At 62.0% G+C, this 22,595-nt stretch overlaps 1 protein-coding gene across 7 annotated transcripts in view; it reads left to right on the top strand.

The window, feature by feature from the left end:
• The window catches only part of Card10 (caspase recruitment domain family member 10), a 40,088-nt gene extending 18,692 nt beyond the window's left edge, over positions 1 to 21,396 (top strand). For 2 of the 7 annotated variants that reach the window (XM_047550863.1, XM_047550857.1), the window contains 19 exons: positions 460 to 597; positions 1,790 to 2,115; positions 5,390 to 5,587; positions 6,321 to 6,476; positions 6,905 to 7,030; positions 8,297 to 8,488; positions 9,467 to 9,601; positions 9,791 to 9,906; positions 10,782 to 10,813; positions 11,187 to 11,310; positions 15,667 to 15,826; positions 16,183 to 16,291; positions 16,688 to 16,931; positions 17,106 to 17,175; positions 18,103 to 18,196; positions 19,360 to 19,518; positions 19,599 to 19,714; positions 20,195 to 20,307; positions 20,489 to 21,396. In XM_047550863.1, the coding sequence (XP_047406819.1) occupies positions 460 to 597; positions 1,790 to 2,115; positions 5,390 to 5,587; positions 6,321 to 6,476; positions 6,905 to 7,030; positions 8,297 to 8,488; positions 9,467 to 9,601; positions 9,791 to 9,906; positions 10,782 to 10,813; positions 11,187 to 11,310; positions 15,667 to 15,826; positions 16,183 to 16,291; positions 16,688 to 16,931; positions 17,106 to 17,175; positions 18,103 to 18,196; positions 19,360 to 19,518; positions 19,599 to 19,714; positions 20,195 to 20,307; positions 20,489 to 20,729 (2,849 nt within the window). In that variant the 3' untranslated portion in view covers positions 20,730 to 21,396. The other 5 variants (XM_047550864.1, XM_047550856.1, XM_047550861.1 and 2 more) reach the window with 5 other exon arrangements.
• The last annotated feature ends 1,199 nt before the right edge of the window (positions 21,397 to 22,595 follow it).

Here is a 22,595-nt window from a genome sequence, read left to right as displayed (position 1 = left end):
CTTTGACCACCTGTTGTCTCCCTGCCCCCTCCTGTGTGCCTCGTGCTCCTAGGAGAGTAATTTTTCCGCAGGGGCTCAAGACCCATCGCGGTTTTATGGGGGTCCTCCCTCCCAGGGTATTTGAACTACAGCTGGCAAAGGAATGAGAATCTGACGGTGGAATTTCTGGCTCTGCTTTGGGGGCTGCAGGGGAGTCTCTGCCTTTGTGACCAGCATCTATCTGTGGGCCTGTGTGGGGGGTAGGGTGTTGGGGGCTGCTCACAGGTGCCACTGTGGAGGGCGTCTGGCTCTCCTGGCCTGGCAGACAGGCTCTCCTCCCTGATCTGTTGGGACAGGCCCCTGTGTGTGTGTCATCAGCTCAGAAATCTGGGGAACGTGGGCCCTGAAGCATGGTGGGAAGAACCAGCCAGGCTCTGGGGGAGGCCCTCATCCTGACCCCTGGTGCACCCACCCCCACAGGGCGTCTCATGGACATCTTGCGCTGCCGAGGCAAGAGGGGATATGAGGCCTTCCTGGAAGCCCTCGAGTTCTACTACCCAGAACACTTCAGGCTGCTTACCGGCCGGGAACCTGCCCAGCGCTGCTCCATGATCCTTGGTGAGTGGATCTGCAATGGTTGCCAGTGCTCTGCACCAGAGGGAGGTACCCCGGTACCTCATTATTGCTGCTGATCAGACCTGGACACTGAGGCATAAGCTGAAGCGGTTTGCCCAGGGCCCCATGGTTGGCTGAGAGTAGGGCTGGGTTTCCAATCCAGTTAGTCTGAGTTCAGAGCCCATGTGCGTAATATAACACGGCTCTCTCTACCCAGTATTGTTTTCAGATTTGCTATGGTTGGCCCACATGGGCTTGTAGTTTCTTATGTAAAAAATTCAGAGGCTGCAGGTGATGTCAGAGTAAAAGGAGAGGCTAGATCTTTCCTCCTTCCTTCAGTTCTGTTCTGCAGGTGGCAGTTTTTTGAGTTCCTCTGTCTTAGCATTCACACACACATACACTGGGGTGACCTATGTGTTGTCCGATATCTGACTTTTTCTCAAAATGGCTTATTTTAGTGGTTCTTCTGTGTCTGTTGCACTTGTTTGAAGTATATGCATAATGTTCATTAGTGAAGTTGTGGCTTAGTGCTTGAAACCCATCCCTTGTTGATGGCCATCTAGGTTTTTTTCTAGTTGTGTTATGTTGTGGTGCTGGGAACAACTTGTGTGTGCATCTTTGTGCAATTCTATCTTTCTAAACTGGGGAGAGTTTCTGAAGTAGACTTTCTCAAGGAGAATGTGCATTTTAAATGTTATATAAAAAATGATGGGTACCATAATAGTATTTATCTTACAGGGTTGCATGTGTGTATCTAGCACAAAGAATAAAGCCACCAAATGTTAGTGGCAACTGTTTTTATTGCTGGTGGATCAGATCTTTTCTTCTTGTGTTTGTTGATCACTTTTATTTTGGAACTTGCTTATTGATAGTTTTTGCCTGTATTTTTATTCAGTTGTTTGCTTTTTTTCTTATTGATTTGTAGGGACTCTTTACATATGATGTCTGAGTCATTTGTTATATTTATTATACTTTTAACTCTTTATATTTTAATATAGTTAGATCTTTCTTTTTCAGAGAGTTAAACACTTTTTTGTATGACTTTGTCTGTGTTGTCTAACTTTTGGATTTTGTGTCATGTTTAGGAAGCCCTTCTCTATCCTCAAATTACAAAATCATACTCCAGAATGTCCCTCTATTTTGCGGCTGGGTCTTTTCTGTGTAATCCTGAATATCCTGTCCCCTGTCCTGGCAGATGAAGAGGGACCTGAGGGCCTGACCCAGTTCCTGATGACGGAGGTGCGGAGGCTGCGGGAGGCTCGCAAGAGCCAGCTGCAGCGGGAGCAGCAGCTGCAGGCGCGGGGCCGGGTGCTGGAGGAGGAGCGGGCAGGGTTGGAGCAGCGGCTGCGGGAGCAGCAGCAGACCCAGGAGCGCTGCCAGCGGCTGCGGGAGGACTGGGAGGCGGGCAGCCTGGAGCTGCTGCGGCTGAAGGACGAGAACTATATGATCGCCATGCGTCTGGCCCAGCTCAGCGAGGAGAAGAACTCAGCCGTGCTGCGCAGCCGCGACCTGCAGCTGGCGGTAGGCCCCGGGGAGGTGGGTGGGGCAGGGTGCAGAAGGGCAGGTGACCTCTGCGGAGAGCGGTGGCACGGGAGCCAGCTGCACCCCAGCGCTGCTGTCCGCCTGCTCAGGCCCTGGAGAAGTCCTTCGCCTGCCCTGGGGCCTTGCTGCACAGTTACGATCGTGGTTCAGACTGTGGGTCCCCCTCCCAAGATGCTAGGCCATGTGGGCATCTAGAGGGTAGAGGCCAGGGAGGCTGCCCAGGACAGCCTCTGCCACGGGGAGGTACCGAGCCCCAGACGCGCACAGGGCCCACGGGAGAAGCCTTGGGTCAGGAGGATTCAGTGAACGTGAGACGCGGGATCTCGGTGCTCAGAGTCTGGCAGTCAGTGCTCAAAACCTGCGTGACCGGTGGCCACGCCTGCTGCTGCTTTCAAGAACCGTCCACGGGCCACGCAGATGACACGTGGCACGTCTCCTGATTGTCACCCGGCGCACCCTGCTCCAGTTCCCTTCCTGGACACGGGCGCTGAGGCTCAGACTGCGGAGGAGTGCTCCTCGTGGCCCTGCCAGGAAGACAGCCTGCTTTTGAGCTGGGTCCACCTGGCACGGGTGCTGGCTTCCTTCCCAGGGTGCTTTCTGCTCCCTGTCCAGGGAGATCTCACCTGATCCTCTCCAGCAGCGTGAGGCTGCCTCTTACAGGACCCGGAACCGAGCTCACTTTCGTGGCTTCTTATTGGGTCTGAGCAGGGGATAATACAGGTCTCAGTTGCCACGGGGAGTCATCCGAAGGACAAACGAGCTTACCAGCACCAGCAGCACACAGTAGGCTGTTTCCTAGAATGCTGTGTGGGATCCCTTTTTCCTCCCCAGCACTGGGGGTGGAACCCAGGACCTCGTGCATGCTGGGCAAGCACCCTGCATCCCCAACCCTTCTTTATTTTGAGGTAGGGTTTATTTAAGTTGCTGAGGCTGGCCTTAAATTGCGATCCTCCTCCCTCGGCCTCCTGAGTGGCTGGGATGACAGGTCCATGTACCTTGCCATCTCCCCAGTGGTTGTTGCTGGGGGTGCTGGTTCCTGTGGGTGAAGGTTGGTTCGTGTGGGGCACTGGGTTGACGGTGCTTCCTGGGTGGGTTGCTGTTTTGGGAGGGGAGTCCTGATCAGGGTGCTGAGGTCTCAAGTTGAAGGGTCCAGGCAGCGAGCCCTGCTTCAGGGTGCAGGTGGCCAGTTTGCTGTTGTGAGGTGACTGAGGACTCTGCTTGTTGCTTGGCATGAGGGAGGCATTCTGAGGGGTGGTGGGCAGGGCCACCATGTGTGTGCCCCAGACCTGGCTCTGCTGCTAATGACAGTGTGACATGAGCAAGGCTTCCCTCCCCGTGACTCAGTTTACCCATCCTCAGAGGGAGAGGTCACAGATGAGGACCACATTGCAATTATAAAGCACTGTAGGCCTGGTGTGGTGGTGCAGGCCTTTACCAACCCTGGCAGCTCAGGAGGCTGGGGCAGGAGGATCCCAAGATCAAAGCCAGCCTCAACAACTAGTGAGGCCCTAGGCAACTCAGTGAGACCTTGTCTCAAAATAAAAATTAAAAAGGGCTGGGATGTGGCTCAGTGGGTAAGCACCCCTGGGTTTAATCCTGGTCCCAAAACAACAACGACAAAATCCCCCAATACAGTGAAGTGCCTCGGGGCACCAGGCTTGGTTTTAAATGTCTTCTGGGCACAAACCCTTGCCCTTCCCAGCTGCCCTGTGTTGCAGGTGGGCTCTGTGCCACCTCCATTTCTGGAGCCCTTCTCAAAGCTCCCCGAGACTGAAAGAACTCCGACCATGTCCTGTGCATCACTGGGGCTGGTGGGTGGCAGGTGGGGTCCCCTCTCTTCACCCAGCGGAGCCTCTTTTTCCGAGACAGGAAAGCATCTTGTGCTCAGAGGCCAGCACTGGCCGGCAAGGGCCTGGAAGAGGCTGCTCCTGGCGTGGCGTGGTTGGGGTGGGTTTGTGGCCTGGTCCCCTGCAGCGGCAGGTGTGCTGGTGGCTGGGCCTTCGTGGGACAGCCAGCAGTCCTGGGCTTGGCTGCGGGTCCCTTCCCTCGTGGCAGGTGTGTGGCGGTTGTTTTAATACTGTGCTTTACAACTGCACATTTCACGGGCCATTATCTCTAAGCCGCGTACACTTAAGGGACCGGAGCTGTAACTGGGTGCTAAGCGAGTCCGTGCAGGATCAAACACACCTGGTGTCGGGCGGAGTCCGCAGGGCCCGTCCTCGGAGCTCCTCGGGAGCCAGCTGGCCCAGGGTCAGGCAGCAGGCCGTGGCTGGGGCTGTGCTTTACCGTAAAGGGCTGGCCAGGCTGCCCTTGAGACTGGCCGTCCTTCTCTGGTGGGTCACAAAGCCTGTTTTGTGAGTGGAAAGAGATGCAGAGTCAGGCGTTTCTGAGTCTGTGGAGGAGGAGCCCTCTGAATTCATGGCGCTGCCTGCCCCAGCGTCCAGCCTGCGGGGGGTGCGCGTGGGTGTGTGTTTGTGGCGGGGTGTGTGGTGCAATTTCTGAGGACTGGGGAGAGCAGGTCATTTTCCAAGATGGGCCACACTCTGCTCAGACTCCAGACCTTGACGCACCTGACCATAGCCCCAGAGGTCATTGACCGTCCTAAGGACGACTTCAGTTTTTGGCCTGCCACCTGCTGCTACTCTTAGGGCATCTGGCCCCCTCAAGACCCCACAGCCCCCGCCCGGGCCAGCCTCTAGCTCCACACAGCCACCTGGTGACCTGACAGTGTTCTGGGATCGTACTGAGAACACTGAAGACCCCGCATCACATCCACGGTGGCCGTCGCTGCCTGTCCACTCTCCCGTTTGATTCTGGCAATAACTTGGTGGCAGCCCAGCACGTGGATGAGCGTGGCTCTTTGGAGCCTTGTGAAGGGAGGACTGGCGTGTGGAGCTGGAGGTGGGGTTGGCGGGGCCTCGCTGGCTCCTGGGCTGGCTGAGACCCTCAGACCCACCGCCCCGTGCAGATGAGGAGATGGAGGCACGGCCAGGGGCCACGACTTGCCCACAGCCACTGCGAACTGAGGCAGAGCTGGGTCCAGACCCTGGTCCCCGTCTCCTCAGGCGGCCCTCCTGTCGTCCTGGCTCGGTTGACGGCTCGCAGTGTGGGGACCGAGGGGGAGGAGCCCCGGGGAGGTGGCTTGGCCTTTCGCTCCCTTCCTCTGCCCTTCAGCCCCGAGTCTGCCCAGCCCAGCCCTTCCTCAGGGGGCTCCCGTGGCCCTCCCTGGGATGACCCGTGTCCCCCGCCCTAGGTGGACCAGCTCAAGCTGAAGGTCAGCCGGCTGGAGGAAGAGTGTGCTCTTCTGCGGAGGGCCCGGGGGCCGCTCCCGGGGCCCGAGGAGAAGGAGAAGGAGAAGGAGCCGGATGGTGCGGACCTGGTCTCGGAGCTGCGGGCTGAGAACCAGCGGCTGATGGCGTCCTTGCAGGAGCTTCAGGAAGGCCTCCAGCAGGTGACCGGGCCGCCCGGGAGGCACCGCCCTCCTGGACAGCCAGGCTGCAGCCCTGGTGCGGTCCAGGCGGCCGCTTTCCAGAGTCCTCACTGTGCTGCTGGTCCTGCATGATTAGCTTGGGGCCTGTGGGTGGCTGGGGGGCTCTGAGCCCGTGACACTGCCCCTGCTGTGTGGGCGCTTCCTGGGGTGAGGCCTCAGGTTGCCTGGAATTTGCAGAGGAGTCTGAGACTCTGCAGTTGAGACCCCTGAGTCCTGAGTGGCCCCAGCACTTGCTTGGGGTCCCATGGCAGGTCAGGGCAGCATGGACCTGCCCCCAGCTGTTGTTCCACAGAGGAAGTGGGGGTGGGAGCCAGTGTCTGTCCTGGGCCTGGGGGTGCCTGGCTGGGGTGGGTCTCGGGCGAGATCCCGGGCCCAGGGTCAGTCCCTTGAAGACCCTCGTCCGAGGGGTGGGATAGACTTGGGACAGCCACTTGTCTGTGTCCCTGGTGGTGCCACGTGGGGGCCGGAGCAGGAGGGGGCCAGGTGATTGTTTCAGGAAGAAGGTCCCAGCCGACTTTGTGAAAGTGTTCCTGGCCCTGGGTCCTCCTTTGTGTCCCAGGTGTCCCTGGAGAGCAGGACTGGCGGGGCAACCGGGGTCCAGGCCAAGGTGGCAGAGCCAGCGTGGGGTCCCTTCCTCCCCGCCACGGTGGGCCCCAGGCCGCCTGCTGAGGTGGCCCTGAACTCTGGTCCCCAGGAGGCCAGCCGGCCGGGGGCCCCGGGCTCGGAGCGCATCCTCCTGGACATCCTGGAGCATGACTGGCGGGAGGCGCAGGACGGCCGGCAGGAGCTGTGCCAGAAGCTGCTGGCCACGCAGGGGGAGCTGCAGTGGGCCGAGGAGCTGCGGGACAAGGTAGCGCCCCCCGCAGGCCGGCCCGGGGCTGGAGGGCGCAGGGCGCGGCCAGCCTTACCGGCGTCTCCAGCAGGCAGGTGCTGGGGGCTGCGCCCATCGGCTGTCCGATTTGACAGGAGGCCCCTCTGGCTCGTAGTGAGCTGAGCAGGGGCCCCAGCCGCGGGGAGGGGACCCCAGCCAGGAGTGAGCAGGGGCCACTCCTGAGGAGCAGTTAGAAGTGCAGATGGTGACGAGTGCTGGAGGAAGGCAGAGAGGGGTCCGGCGGCCTGGTGGGGTCACCACTAAGGTCCTGTCCATTGTACAGACTAGGCAGCTGCGGCCCAGGGCGGGGAGGGGGTGCCGAGGCCGGGGCTCAGGCCTCTCTTGCCGGGCCTGCGGGGCGGCCTGGCCTGGCCGAGGCCTGAGCCCACCCACCTGTGCACCCTCAGTACCTGCAGGAGATGGAGGACCTGCGGCTGAAGCACCGTGCGCTGCAGAAGGACTGCGACCTGTACAAGCACCGCATGGCCACCGTGCTGGCCCAGCTGGAGGAGATCGAGAAGGAGCGGGACCAGGTGAGGCTGCGCTGCCTCTGGTGCAGGGGAGGAGCCGCAGGGCTGGGATTGGAGGAGACTAACGGTGTGCCGTCCGCATAGGGTGGGGCAGGTAAGCCGGGGCCAGGGACGGGCCTTTGCTGACACTCGGGCCAGCCCCACGGCCCAGGGCCTGTGTGCACGTTGGAAAGCAAGACGTGGGCCTGAGATGGCAGCAAGGCTAGTGGAGCCCCTCCGAGGCCAGCTGGCCTCATGTCCTCCTTGTGCAGGACCCAGGGACCCAAGTCAGGGGTTCGCCCTGGGTCACACAGCCAGGTGGCAATAGAGCTGGGCCCTGAGACCTTGGTCCCCAAGCTGCTGCCGGGAGCGCTGCTGGCGATTGCTCCCTCACACCCTGGACACCTGAGCCCCGGGACGGTTACCGAAGCTGGTCCTGGTGTCTTGCTTGTCTGAGTCCCTGTTCTTTCCATACCATGGACAAGGCCAGTGCAGGGGAGGTGCCTCCAAATATTTGCTGATAAAGAAATTCTGAAAAGTTTTGGCCCCAATCCCTGGGCCCCACAGCCCTGCCTCCTGTTGAGGCTGTGGGGTGGGCCCAGGGCCCCAGGCCAGTGCCCCAGGCCCCTGCTGCCTTGTGTCTGGCTCCCCACGTCAGGGGGTGGCGGTGGGGGGCGGGGAGGCTGGAGGGTTTTATTTGTGACCAAGTTTGACTCCCATGATGAGTCGAAGCCTTCGTGTTAGAATCGCCCCGGATTTGGGGCTTCATCCTGATTCAGGTGGTCTGGGGCAACACCCAGAATCTGCATGACACCAGGTGCTCCCAGCCCCTTCTGTCTCCAGCTCCCTCAGAGCCAGAGAGTGGCAGGACCAGGCCATGTGCCCACCTCCCAGGGACCCTCTTCTCCATGGTAGAGGAAAGTGCTTTGGATGCAATGGGGTGGGTTCAGCGTGTGGCTCCTGTGCTGATTGGGGTGCGCTGGACACACAGTAGGTCTCCTGGAAACCTTTTCAGTTGGAATGTTCCGGGCCTGGCTGTGCGATTGGAAGCTTGGTTGGAGTCCAGCTTGCCCCGGCTGACGTGGTTTCTCCATCTGCAAGATGAGAATAATGATAATATATCTAACTAATTCTGTTAGTGTGAAGATTAAATGAGCTGATATTTAGCAAAGGGCCCCCACACATGGCCTGAAAGCAGCCATTCCCGATACCTTCCCTTTCTTGAGGTTGGGGGCCGGGATCGCGGAGCCAGGACGGTCCCTTCAGCTGCTGGCTCCCTTGCTCTTCCAGGCCATCCAGAGCCGGGACCGGATCCAGCTGCAGTACTCCCAGAGCCTCATCGAGAAGGATCAGTACCGCAGGCAGGTGCGGGGGCTAGAGGCTGAGCGGGATGAGCTGCTGACCACGCTCACCAGCCTGGAGGGCACCAAGGCCCTGCTGGAGGCCCAGCTGCAGCGGACCCAGGGCGGCCCCTGCCTCAAGGTGAGCCGCCCAGCTGTCCTGGGAGTGAGCCTGGGTTCTGGGGAGTTCTCGGCGGGTCTAGAGCACACAGGACCTGCCGGCAGACCTCAGCAGGTGGCAGTGGGAGTATGGGGACTGCCAGGGTCTCTCAGCCGGGAGCGGACGTGGCTTGATGACATGTGACTCTCTGGGTTTTGGGGTCGTTCTGGGATGCTAAGGATATTTGAAGCCTGACTTGGCTTAGGCCTGGGAAGCCTAGTGCTTTAGGGATGCACTTGGGCCCCAGAGACGGGAGACCCATATTAGTTTAGTCTGATATGGGCTGAAAAGACCAGCTGGTCTAGGACTCTCATTGTACAGGACACAGAGAGGCTTGGGGACTTGCCCAAGATCACACGGCCAGGCAGCCCTCGAGCCAGGTCCCCAACACTTTGTAAAGCAGACACTGGTTCCCTGGCTGCCACTCTGCCTCTCCCTATCTGGGTTGCTCAGGGGAGCCCTAGCGTCAATGCACTGGGGCCTGGAGGAGTAGGAGGAGGTAGAGCTCTCTGGCCTCTCCCTTTAGGACCCTTGGTGGCCTTTCTGCTCTTGGGTAAAGATGAGCTCCTATGCTAGGAGGACCTGCAGTTTGGGCCCCTCCTTCCCTCTAGTCTGGTTCTCTGGCTCTGAGTGTTTTAATTCCTGGAATGTGTCACAGTCCTGCCTCAGGGCCTTTGCACGTGCTGTCTGCTTGCCTGGACCATCCTCCCCAGCTGTACTTAACTCAGCACCTACATATGCCTGGTCCTCAGTTCAACCCGACTTCCTCTGGAGAGCGTTCTGGTGCTCTGGGTGGGTGGGGACATCTTCCTTCTGCTGTCTCACTGCTCGGGTGATTTTGTTTCTATCTCCTGGTTTGCAATTGGTTGCCCCGTCGAGGCTGAGACGTGCTCCGTGCGGGCCAGGCTCTGGCTCCCTGTGTGACCGGGCTCAGCACGGCCTCCGCGTCCCCCCTTCCAGGCCTGCGCCTCCTCCCACTCCCTGTGCTCCAACCTCAGCAGCACCTGGAGCCTCAGCGAGCTCCCCTCGCCGCGGGCAGGCCCTGACACAGCCGGCGAAGTGGCCGTCGCCGGGGGATCTGAGCCCCACACCTCGGTAAGATGCCCACCTACCCAAATATGGGGGACCCGATAGTGTTCCCATGACGACTGAGAGAGTGCCGTGGGGTTGCAGCAGTTCAGCTCCTGGGGAGGATGGCCTGGGAGGCCAGCAGCTCCTCCCGGGTGTGCTGAGGGCCGGGTAGGGCTGCGGCGGGGTGACCCAGGCTCTGTCCCCGCCTCGCAGGAGGAGGCCACCGACAGCGAGAAGGAGATCAACAGGCTCTCCATCCTGCCCTTCCCCCCCAGCGCCGGCTCCATCCTCCGCCGGCAGCGCGAGGAGGACCCCGAGCCCCCCAAGAGGTAAGACTGACAGCAGGGCCGCCCAGGAGGTGGGGTGCTCTCTCCTGCATGGACACCTCCCAGGAGCCTGGTGCCAGAGTCAGGTCCAGTCCCCTCCCTTGACTGGCCTTAAATGGCTGGCGCTCTGGAACAGGAGTCCCAGAAGGGACTGAGTCAGGGTGGCTGGAGGCGGGGCCTGGGTAGCGCTTGCCTGGCATGCACGAGGCCAGGTTCCACCTCCAGCATGGCCAAAAAAAGGCCAAGGGGCAGGACAGTCACCGGCGGGGACGCCTGCTGCTCAGGACCAGGGGATGTAGAGAAGGTTTCTAGGCCCGGGACCGAGGCAGGAAGCTGCGCCCCGGGTTGGGGCATCAGCAGGAAGCCGGGGCTGGAGGGTCTCAGTCACATCAGCGAGTGGCCAAGACCAGGTGGGAGGTTCCCTGCCTCCTGGGGTATGTCCCCCTGCGCCCCTGTCGGTCCCTCTGCTGAGGGAGGCAGAGCACGGGGAGGGTTGGATCTGAGCGAATGTGTGTGTCAAGGAGGGAGGGGTCTACCTCGGGGGACACCCCCGGGAGCCAGGACGACAGGGGGCGAGTGAGGCAGGGTGGGGAGGCCATCAGGGGAGGCTTTGGGAGGAGGTGGCGTCAAGGGCCCTGGCTTGGAAGGACAGGCCAGCTGTGGGACTTCGTGTGGGGGAGCCAGGACGTGAACTTCTTGCCTTGTGACTTCAGGGAGCTGGGTGACACTGGTGCTCTGTGCCCACGCCCTTGACTGGGGTCTAGCCTGCATTCGCTTGGGGGTGTGGGACTTTTTGGGGGATCGAGGGCAGGAGGAGGGTGTGGGGAGTAGTCCCCACTGTGTCTCATCTCCTGTCCCCTCCCTGTCCTCTCTCCTAGCAGGTCCTTCAGCAGCATGTCAGACATCACAGGTGACAGCCCTGGGGACCCTGGGGGGAGGGGCGTGGCAGCCTGCTGGAGACCCACGCTGCCTGCTCTGCCCTTGGCCCGTGTCCCCTTCCCGAGGCTGCACTGGGCCCTGGCCAGGCAGGAAGCCCTGCTTGGGAGGCTCCTAGGCTCACCCTGTGCCCAGTGCTGCCCTTATTCCTGGTCCTGGGTGTGCTTGTGGGGTTTCGAGTCCTGCCCACCTTCTTCCAGGAGAGTCAAGGGTCCCCCATGGGTCCTGGCCCAGCTCTGAGCCCAGTGGGCCTGGGGTGCCCTGGGGCCTCCACCCTGCAGGGACACTCAGACCTGGGCCTTTCCTGCTTCCCAGTCCCAGCCCCTGACCTTACTGTCCTTCCTCAGGGAGTGTGACACTCAAGCCCTGGTCCCCTGGCCTCTCTTCCTCCTCCTCCTCCGACAGCGTGTGGCCTTTGGGAAAGCCAGAAGGCCTCTTGGGCCGGGGCTGCGGCCTGGACCTCCTCAACAGGTATGCGGGCCGGGCTGGGCGCGCCACGGGAGGGAGCAGCTGCACCCGCTCTTGCACCGGGAATGTCCGGTTCTGCAGCACCGGCAGACCTTGGGTCCGAGCCCTGTCACCGCTGGGCACTGTCTGCATGACCTGAGCCGGTCCCCGTTCCTCCCTGGGTCTCAGCGTCCTCACTGGTAAAGGGCACAGTGATCTCTTCCGCATGTGGGTGTTTTGAGATTTATGACTAAAGTCTCCAGCTCTGCCAGGCACATAGTAGGTGCTCATTAAGTGTAGCTCTTCTCGAGCGCTGCCCTCGTCCCAGCTGACGGCTCACCTGTCTTCCCTGGCTGAGCTCCGGCAGGTCTGAGCCATCAGCTGAACTTCTTGCTGTGGGTGGCCTGGGGACGACCTGGGAGCCCCTGTGTCCGGGCTGGCCTTGAGTCGAAACAGGAGTCACAAAATGTTAGCAGAGTGCAGTTTGGTTCACGCTTGCCAGTGGCTCTAAGGAGGGCCAGGGGACCAGGGGGACCAAGGCTAGAATGCTCCCTTCTAACTCAGTGTGGAGAGCCAGCCAGCAGGGAGAGAGGCTGCGGAGAGAGCAGAGGCTGCGGAGAGAGCGGAGGCTGCCAGGGAGAGGCCCGGGGCATGTGGGGGAGGCCAGGCTGCACAGAGCCATGCGGGCTGAGTCGGGCTGGAGCCCTGGACTTTGGCCTGTGTGCTCAGGAGGGCCTGGGAAGGTGCAGGGCCAGCTGCCGGCTGGTCACCCTGTTCTCTGTCCTGGGCAGGCATTATGATTATCTTTGTGTGTAGAGGAGGAAACCCAGGCTGTGGGAGGTTAAGGAACTTGTCCAGGATCACACAGCTGAGAAGTACCGGGCCAGGTCCACAGTGGCCTGATCGGGCTTGGGGTTTGAATGCCAGAGCTGGGGTGTGTGCTGCTGGGCACAGAGGTTCAACGTACCAGGGCCGAGCGGGACCAGGGGCCTCCTGCCTCCTGGAGGCAGCGCAGCCACCGGTGTCCCTGCCCCACCCCCACAGGGCGACATTGTTTCTGCCTGTGCAGGACGTGCTTCTGGGGGAAGGGGCGGAGGTGCCTCCCTTCCTGCCTGCCTGCCTGGCCCTTCCTCCTTCCTCCAGCTCGGCCTGCAGCAGAGGTCCTGGCTGCTGTCCAGGGGGCGCAGGATGCCGAGGGAGCAGGAGGCCTGGGCCCTGCCCCTGCCTGGCCCTGGGATCACGTGGCCCCCTGGGCTGCCTACGGCTCCTGGGGAGGAGGGGGCTGGAGGAGGAACCCGGGCTGAAGTTGGGGGGCTGACCGAGGGAGAAAGGTGGACAGCCTGGGGCTGTGGGCCTCATGGATGGAGCCTGGGGGGGCCTCTGTGTCCTGGGACAGTGCCGCGGTGACGGGGAACAGCGGGCTTCAGGGCAGCTACAGGCCTCAGATCCCCGTGGTCGTTGTTCCTCTGGGGCCCGGGGCAGGCCGCTTACTTTCCCAGGGCCACAGCAGTGGCTGTCCGCTCGGGTCGTGGTAGAGGTTCCTGCATTCCTTCTGGAGAGCTTGGGACCGTGCTGGCTCCGGGCGGACGTCCGCACCTGTCAGCTCTCAGGCGTCCTTGCCTCGGGGTCAGCACTCTGGGCCCTGCCCTCCTCTGCATGGGACAGGATGGTGCAGGGCATGGGGCACTGGAGGGTGGCTGGACAGCCAGCCAGGCGGGGAGACAGAGAGGAGTAGCCCAAGAGTGCCGCGAGACCAGGCCGAGCCCGCACCGCCTCGTGGGGGCCCCGGGGATCTCCAGAACCTTCTCCTCGCACAGAGCCAGTTCTCAGGGGTCTTTGCCTCACTCAGGAACCGCTCAGCCGGCCCCGAGCCTGGTTCCCTCCTCTAATGTGGGGTGGTGACGGGGTGTCGGGGATTCCATTCGTAACCTGTGTGATGCTTGGTGTCTGCGTTTTAGGTCTCTGAGCTGGTACAGGTAGCCACACACACTGTCTGGAGACATTCCCACAGTGCCCTGGGGCTGGGGGACACTCACGGAGGCCACTTGGCCCATCACTGCTCAGAGCTGGCCACTCACCCCATTCCCTTCTGCCAGTGACCTGACCTCCTGACCCTCCTGGGGGCGGGGCTGGGAGCCCTGGCCTGGTGGCTGGGGACCCCCCCTCGTGGGGTGGGGGTGGTCAGGCTGGAGGCTGGAATCGAGCCCCCTGCTCCCCACGTTCTCACTGGGGAGCCTGGTGCTGAGGGATCTGAGGCGGACCCTGCTCCCAGCCCACCCTGAGGACTCCGAGTGCGGAGAGCAGGTGTCATGTTCTTTGGAGGCTCAGAGAAGTCACTTGTCCTTTTGGACCTCAGGAGATTGGCAGGGGTGTCGCGGAGAGCTGGGTCTCCAGGGGCAGCAGCAGCGGGCAGAGGAGCCCGGAGGAGCCGAGGGTCCGCCTCGCGGCTGGATTGCAGGCTGCTTGCTGGACTGGTGTCTTGAGGCTGCGGTGGTCAGCCGTGGGGAGGCTGAGGCTGAGGCTGGAGGCTGAGGAGGCTGAGGCTGGAGGCTGGAGGTGGCGCTGTGTTCTGAACCACAGCTGAGGGTGAAACGCTGCTTTCCCTTGAGCTCTTGCCAGGCTCCGTCCTGAGAGTGGTCCAAATTTAACTCAGCGTGTTGGGTGAGGTGGGTGGACTCCAGCGTCGCCCGCCTGGCCCCAGTTTCTGCTGGGTCCCTCCCTGGTGCTTTCCTCCGGCTTTTCTGACCACACCCGACACCACCTCAAACAAAAGGCTCCAGAGTCAGTAGTTGAATTTACCTGGGTGGAGGCAGGATCCAGTCCGTCCATTAAAAGACAGCTAGAACCGGGTGCGCGGCCCATGCCTGTAGGCCCAGCTGCCGGGGCAGCAGAGGGGGAGCTGAGGCAGGATTGTGAGTTCAAAGCCAGCCTCACCAACTTAGGGAGGCCCTAAGCAACTCAGTGAGGCCCTGTCTCTAAATAAAAGACCAAAAGGACTGGGGATGTGGCTCAGTGGTTAAGCACCCCGGGGTTCAATCCCTGGTACAAGAAAACAAAACACAGCAGCTAGGCAGGGTTAGCAGCCCCTGAGGGACAGGCCCCGCACAGCCCTCTGGTCCACCTTTGACTGTGTCTTGGTCCATGAGCTGAGCCTCACACCCACACTGGCGGAGGGGTGCCAAGGTCATCCTTGTTTTGTGGACACAGTAACTGAGCCTCACGTGGCGACTCCTTTGCCTAAGTCTGGGGCACAGTTGGGAGTGGGTTGGGAGCCACTCGGTTGTGCCAGCCACGGACAGGCCAGGTCTCGGGCCTCCAGTTCTTTCCATGCCTCCCATGCAGTCTGTAGCTGTCTGCCCGACCCCTCAGGCCTGGCTCTCTGCTTTGACTGAGGAGGCCGGGCTGAGCCTTGCTCCTGTGGCAAAGGTCCCTGCTCCCCAGAGGTGCGACTGGGTTAAGGACCTGGTAGCAGGAGCAGAGTGGCTGGACCAGCGCATAGCCTCCAGGGTTCTGCCTGGGCCCCTACCTCCGACGCTAGCCCCACCCCCTCCCCACGGTCAGGGCCACGTGGAAGGACCTCCCTTTGTCACTCTGTTGCTTAGCCTGCCTGAGAGCTTCACTGGTTCTCCTCCAGGGACAGGCTGACCCTGCTGCACGGACATCTTGGCTGTGCTGTCCAGGGAGGCCACATGTCCTCCTTCCCTGCCTCCCCAGGCTAGCCCAGGTACTTCTGGGAGCCATTTCCCAGGATGCTCTGTTAGTACTCAGGGCAAGGAGCCCAGTGGGTGGCTGGCCATGGGCAGTGCCCACTGAGTGCTGCCGCTGTGGTGGCACATTCTGTTCTCTGTCCTCCACGCTTTGCTCATGCCTGGACCACTGTCCCCTCTCTGTCTGTCACCGAGCTCTCCGTCTCTGTTCTTCGCCAAGGCGTAACCCAGGTACTTCTTCCCCGGGAAGCCTCCCCCGACCCCTGTGCTCCCTGAGCTGGCCGGACCTGTCTTCCGATCTGTGTGGTCTAACTGCAGCCCCTCCCTGGCTGTGTGGGTGACAAGCATTGACTAGGCATCCGTTGCGTGCCAGACGCCGGGTTTGGTGCGAGGGAAGCAGGCTGCCTGGTCTGGCGCTGAAGCCTTCTTTTGATGGCCGTAAGAAAATGCCCCACTGCAGCCTGGGCGGAGGGCACGCTCTGGCGGCCTCGGGCCCGCCCAAGCAGGCTGCTTTTGGTTTGAGCTTTGATGGACAAGGTGGGGGACATTCCAGGCAGAGGGCACAGGGTGGAACCCAGGGCATGCTGGTGAGTGGCATCAGTGCCCGTCTCTAAGAAAGCTGAGCGTATCAAAGCACTGGACAGTAATTCCCATCCCTCTTCTCCCTTCTCAGGTCTCTGGCCATCCGAGTGTCTGGCTGGAGCCCCCCAGGAGGCCCGGAGGCCCAGGACAAGAGTCCAGATGGTCTGTCGTTTCTTGGGGACCGATGGTCTGGGGCGGTGGTACGGAGGGTGCTATCCGGGCCTGGGTCGGCCAGGACGGAACCCAGAGAGGTGAGGCCCCTCCCCTTAAGGGGAGGCTCAAGCTGGGGGCGGAGTCAGTGCTTCACCAGGGCTGGATTGGTGGAGCAGGGTCACTGGGTGGAGCTCCTGGGGGTTGGCTAAAGCAGAGCGGGGCTCGGTGACGTCCGCCCCAGGCCGTGTAATAAAATTTGACTGCGCAGGGAGCGCGGTGCACAGGTATCCCCGCCACTCAGGAGGCGGCCGGGAAGATCTCAGTCAAGGCCACCTTAGCAGCTTAGTGAGACCCTATCTCAAAAAAAAAAAAAAAAAAAAAAAAAAAATCTGGGTGGGAGCTGGGAGGCGGGGCAGATTGACAGAGAGCCCTCTTTAAAAATCACTGCCCGCAGGAGGCCGAGGCCGCAGGCCTGGAGGGCGCCGGCCTTGAAGCCGAAACCCAGCAGAGAACCTTGCGGTGGAGCCCGGCGTCCACGCTGCCCTTCCTGCTGGACTCCAAGGGTAAGCCTGGCCTGGGGAGGGCCTGGACCCACTGTCCTAGGAAGTGACAGGGGCGCGAGGGAGGGCTCCTGCAGCCCCGCGCATGTGGGAAGAGGAGAGTCCCGGCCCAGCCTCCTGCTCCCGGCTGTGCGGGGACCTCCTGTTGTTGGGTTTGTGCCCTTTTCAGGCCTCTCCTTGGTAAGCGTCTTATCCAGGAGGGGAACCCTGCTTTAGGGTTCCAGAGGCCTGGGTTGGCGTCCTGGTTCTGTCCCTGACGGGCTGTGTGGCCTGGGGCCAGTCCCTGTGCCTCTGGAACTTGGAGAAGGAAGGTGGGGTCCTGGCATCTCGGCGGTCCTACTGCTGGCTCCCTGACCCTACCGTCTTCCTCTTGTCTCCCCTGCTCCCTGCCCGGTCCAGCCTGCCAGTCCTTCCACGAAGCCCTTAATGCCTGGGTGAAGGGTCCGGGAGCTGAGCCCTTCTACATCCGAGCCAACCTCGCCCTGCCCGAGCGCGCAGATCCCCACGCCCTTTGTGTGAAAGCCCAAGAGATCCTGCGGCTGGTGGACCCGGCCTACAAGCGGCGGCAAGAGTGGTTCTGCACCCGGGTCGACCCCCTCACACTGCGGGACCTGGACCGGGGCACTGTGCCCAATTACCAGAGGTGACACAGAGCCGGGAGCCTGGGGACAGGGTCCCGCTAGGAGCCAGGACCAGGATGAGGGCTCTCCTTCCTTCTGCACTGTCTCACAGTCCTCTGGGATGGGATGTGGGGCTGGAGAAGAGGAGGGGAGGCTTTCTTCTCCCTACAAGTGCCTGACAGGACTCCTTCCCACAGAGCCCAGCAGCTCCTAGAGGGTCAGGAAAAATGTCTGTCCTCCAGCCGTCACCGAAGCCCCCGCAGTAATGTAAGCAGGTTTGGGGGGCAGGGAGGGGGCCCAGGAGAGCAGGACACAAGGGTGGGGTCCAAAGGGAGGGGGCAGGCTCCATGTTCTGGCAGCTCTGGGGGAAGAGAGAAGGGAGAAGCCCACCTGAATTCTTTCCTGTGACTTAGTTGGTTTTCTACTATGTGCCCAGCAAACAGAAGACAATAATGCCACCATCCAGGGTGGTTGAGATTAAATGAGATAGAGTGGACCAATGCCCAGGGGCACGTCTCACGGAGCAGGCATCTGACAAGTCACATTCGCTTTTCAGTCCCTGGATGAGGGCTGGCTTGGGCTGGGTCACCATCCCCACCGTGTCCCTGGGCAAAATGAGACCAGTGTAGAGAATCGATGGGGCGCGGACCCTGGGGCGGGCTGCCTGAAGCAGCCTCAGCTCTGTGACTTTGGACGGTGGCCTGAACCTCATCCTCCTGCGGCTCCTGGAGGCAGTTTTCCTCAGCTGCGAGACGGGCAAGTTGCTCTGCTGCCTCCTGGACAGCCTGTGGCCCCAGAGGCCTGCACACCAGGGGCTGGGCCTGCCCTGCTGCCCGCAGGCCATGCTCACTAGGTGTCCCTGTGATTAGTTCTGTCACTGGTTTCGTTGATCTTCCTGCCCATGGTCACCTTGCTGATTCATTGGAAGAGACCAGGCTTGTCTGTCATGTGACATGCGGTTCCTGTGGGTCTCTGTGCTTCTCGTCCTCATCTGAAGAGTGGGGTAGACCCAAGGCTCCTCCCGCGGGCTCTGCTGGGTTTGCTTCTCTGCGTCTCGCCTGGCGGGGCTCGCCTGCGCTCTTCTGGAGCGCCTGGACGGTGGTGGTGGCGAGGCCTGCTCTTCCTGGGGTCCTTTCTGCTCTCCTCTGTCCCTGAGTTGGGGTGGAGTGACCCTCTTTCTTGATGCCCTCCCAGCTGAAGAAGCGAGCCCTGGGGCTGGTGAGGCCCAAGCCCGTGGGGGGTCCTGCGGGGGATTCCCCAGAGCAGCTGCTGCCAGAGCCCTGCTCAGGTGAGTACAGCTGTGACCGTGTGTCCCGTGTCACTCCCAGTGTCCAGGAGTGTGCATCCAGGAGACCTTCGGCGTAGAAGGGCTTATTGTGTGTCCCAGTGCTGTTGGGGCTTATGCCAGGGGCTTTAGGGACAGGGCTCCCCCTGGTGGTTAATGGGTCAAGATTGCTGGTGGCTTTGTCCGCGGGCAGGTGCTGTGTGCGTGGCTGAGGGGCAGTGAGCACAGGCCTGTTCTGTGGTTCTCACGTATGTATGGTGGCAGGTGCCATGAGGACCCCAGGGAGTCCTGGAGGCAGCAGGGTGAGGCCACTGGCCAGATCAGGGAGAAGGAGTGGGAACCCAGATGAGAGAGTAGTGATTCTGGGGACAGGGGCAGTTAGGGAGGGTGTTTTGGAGGATGGTGGGCACAGCTGGTGGGTGTTGAACAGCTGCTCTGTAAGGCGTGTTGGGTCCAGGGACACGGCGGTCCTCCGCACGGGGCTCACTGTCCCAGGGCAGGCAGGCGCTCCCAGCTTCACCATGCAAATGCAGAAAGCGGGACACGTGCGATGCAGGAGAGCTGGGTGCAGTGGACACGTGCCAGGGATCCTGCCCATCTAGGGCCTAGGGGAGGCGTGGCCTGGGCTCCCAGGCAGCAAGGGTCACCTGGGCTGGGCAGTCAGGGGCAGGGCTTTGGGGGCCACAGGGCCGGCAGAAGCCCTGGGATTGGAGGCGACCGAAGGCAGTGTGAGGCAGGGTGCAGTCTGCAGTTCATCCTCCCTGGGCTCCCGGGCAGTACTGTCACCCAGGCAGAGGATGTGGCCTTGGCCCTGGAATCTGGGAAGTCACTGGTGCTTGGCAACCAGGGAGTCACCTGATCTTCCTTTCCCTCGAGGCCTCTCTGCCTGCTGAGGCGAGAGTGACCTGTAGGGGGCGGCCTGAGGCAGAGGATCCCCAGGGAGCCTGTTCAGTTGCCCCAGCAGCGGGGGCCAGGGCTGCAGTGTGGGGTGTGTGTGTGTGCTTGTACATGTGCGCGTGTCTGGGGACAAGTGGGAGCAGGAGAAGCACCCAGGAAGGGAAAGCAGAGGGTGGCTGGGGAGGCGATGTTGTTTTTGAGTATCAAGAGAGAGAAGAGCCCGGACCTGCCCAGGCTCTCATCTCTTCTGGGTCCCCGTCCTGCCGCAGAGCCAGAGCGCAGGCTCAAACCCTACAGCCTGGTGCGGCCGCTGCTGGTGTCTGCCCTCCGGCCTGTGGTGCTGCTGCCTGAGTGCCTGGCACCCCGGCTCATCCGCAATCTGCTAGACCTGCCCAGCTCCCGGCTAGACTTCCAAGTGTGCCCTGCGGGTGAGCCTGCCAGCTGGGAGGGGGTCTGGGGGAGAGCCAGGCCTGTGGACCTGCAACACCCTGTCCCTGTCCCTCTGCAGAAAGCCTCTCTGGGGAGGAGCAGTGTGCATCCTCAGCACCGGGGGCCCCCAAGGCCCAGCCTGCCACCCCAGGGCTGGGCAACAGGATCCGAGCCATCCAGGAGTCTGTTGGGAAGGTAGGTGCTGGGGCGCTGGGCTGAGGGGGCTGGGCTGCCATCCTGGGCCCACGAGCTAGCGTCTGAGCCACCTCCTGGGGTCCTCAGTTTCCTTACCTGCGATGTGGACGGGTTGGGGCTGATGGCCTCACATGGGTCACGCTGAAGGCGATGAGCTGGGACATCTCACCTGCTCATCCTTATTCTCACCTTGCTGCCATCCTGGGAGATGGCCAGGGCTCTAGGGTGGGAGGTGGGGTGGGGCTAACTCCATCCTGTGGACAAGGTGGCCCAGGTCGAGTGGGGATAGGGCCTTCCTCTAGGTCACCAGCGAGCCCCGGTCTTCAGTCTCCCTGCCTTGGTTCTTTGCCTCCTGTCAGGGTCCCTCTGGGTGAGGACCTGGCTGTGCACCAGGGGAGGTCGGCATAGGGCTGTGCGGGGTGGATGTGGGGCACTGGTGTCCCTGGGCTGGAGTAAACGTGGGCTCTCCCCACCGCGAAGAAGCACTGCCTGTTGGAGCTGGGTGCGCGGGGCGTGCGGGAGCTGGTCCAGAGTGAGGTCTACCCCATCGTCATCCACGTGGAGGTGACTGAGAAGAACGTCCGGGAAGTCAGGTGAGGTGGGGGGTGCCCTCTCTGTGGATGTCTCCGGGTCTCCATCTCTAATTGCCGTCTGTCTCTCTCCCTCTCTCTGTCTGTCTTCTCCGTCTGACTCCACGTCTTGGTTCACTCCCTCCCTCGCCTCTGCTGTCTTGGTTCCCCACTCTGACGACTGTCCCTCCTCCTCTCTCCACAGGGGCCTGCTGGGCCGGCCCGGCTGGCGGGACTCGGAGCTGCTGCGGCAGTGCCGTGGCTCCGAGCAGGTGCTCTGGGGGCTGCCCTGCTCCTGGGTGCAGGTGCCTGCGCACGCTTGGAGCCACGCAGAGGAGCTGGCCAAGGTGGTGCGTGGCCGCATCTTGCAGGAGCAGGCCCGCCTGGTGTGGGTGGAGATCGGTGGCACCCGGGGCGGCGGCAGCAGCAGTAGCAGCGAGGCCTGAGGCCCACCCGGTGCCTGGGCTTCCTCACACACTGCAGAGGCTGCCGTGGACGCGGCCCTCCCCATCCCGAGCCTTCTTCGGCCCTGGACTGTCTGATGTGGGGCCTTGGCTTTGGGTTCCCCAGCTCTGCTGAGCCGGTGGGAGCCTATGGGACAGAGCTTCCACCCACCACCGTACTTGCTGCTGTGGGCCTTCCCTGTGTGTCTGTGTCCTTTCCTGAGACACTCCCTTGGAGGCTGGGCCCTCCTGCCTGTGCATGGGTGTGCACACCCAGGTTCTCCTGGGGCAGTTATGTCCCTGCCCCCTGCACACGAGGCATCCGGGTCTTCAGCCTGCTCAGCGTGCAGGATGTCTGAGCTGGCACCACGGGACTCCGACCTGCCCGGCTCATGTCTTGATGCGGCCACACATGGACATGTGGCCCCTGTTCCACCATTGCAGTAGCCCTCGTGTTTCCGGTTCTCTCCTGTGTAAACGTCGTGTCCCACCCCTGTCCCCCTTGGGCACTCACGTGGTGTTCCCCGAGCACACCCAGGACCAAGTTCTCAAGCTGCCCCAGCCCCAGCCCTTGGAGGGCTTGGGGAGGGGCTGCTCTGCCACAGGAGTGCGGCCGGGCCCTTCTCACTGAGAGCTGCACATCTAGGAACATTAAACACTTTGTCACGGACGTTGTGGCCTTCTGCTTGCATCCCTGGCCTTGGGCCCCTCTCCACCCTCTGCCGTTGGCCTCATCCCCAACACAGGCTGATTCTCCCTTTCAGGTCCCTGCTCGCCCGTGGGGAGGGTCATATTTCCCTCCCGACTCATCGCAGAGCCGCCCGCCATCTGTGCTGGCATCACCTTACCTGCCCCAAGTGACAGCTGGAGGGCCCCACAATGGGCCACCCCAGTGCCCAGCCCTGCCCTGCCTTTCAAAGGAGCGTCCTCTGGAGCAGGGGCTTTGAATCCCCTGGGGTACAATCTCAGACTCAGGGGGTCCAGTTGCTGAGTCTGGGAGATCAAGGGCAAGCCCTGGGTGGGTACCCAAGTCCCCGACGCAGTCACCTCCAGTGGGAGCCCCCAGGCAGACTGGAGCAGTGCTGCGTGAATTCCAGGGTCAGGGTTCCTGTCTCAGAAGCATCTGTTGGACCTCTGTGCCTCTGTGCAGGTGACCATCTTTGGTGACAGCAACGCACTTTCAGGCCCCTGGAGGATTTGGAGAGAGTGGGTGTGCTAAGGAGTTAGAGACAGAAAATGGGCTCAGCGTGGCCACCTGGGAGTAGGAAGGACTGGGGCATGGCTTGGGCTGGGTCCCGTAGCCCGAGGGGTCTTCCCAGGGTGCTGGAGCAGAGCCGGGGGCATCCAGGAGCCCTGTGTGGGGTTGACAGCTGGCTGAGGCAGGCAGCGACCGGCCCGAGTGGGTGGGGGAGAGGGCTCTTTGAAATGCCAGGGCTCAGGTCTGGGCCTCTGTTTGGCACCTGGTGGGAAATAGTCCTGGATCCAGGAGGGATCCCGTGAGGATGTGGGGGGAGGGGTGTGGAGAGGGGTCAGGGAAGCTGAGAGGGGACGAGGGTGCCTAGATGAGGGACTGCACCCTGTCTTCAGTGGGAACAAGGCAGGAGAGGATGCAGGGAACGAGGTGTTGAGGGCCTCGGGAGGTGGACCACAGGGGATTTGGAGGGGATTGGAGGGCGGGAGGGGCTGTGCTTTCCCGGGATGGCGCCCAGGTGCAGAGCTGTGTGGGTTGGTGGGAGACCCAGCTCCCACCTAGCTCCTGTATTCGCCCGCCAGCGGCTTCCTGGGCGGCAACTTCCACATTCTCTCCATGGGGCCCTAACCCACGGAGGCTGCTGATGCTGTGTGGCGGGGGCGGAGCTGTTGATTAAG

Source organism: Sciurus carolinensis, chromosome 4, assembly GCF_902686445.1.
Source record: "Sciurus carolinensis chromosome 4, mSciCar1.2, whole genome shotgun sequence".
Taxonomy (NCBI): Eukaryota; Metazoa; Chordata; class Mammalia; order Rodentia; family Sciuridae; genus Sciurus; species Sciurus carolinensis.
This window is presented reverse-complemented; position numbering and strand designations above follow the sequence as displayed.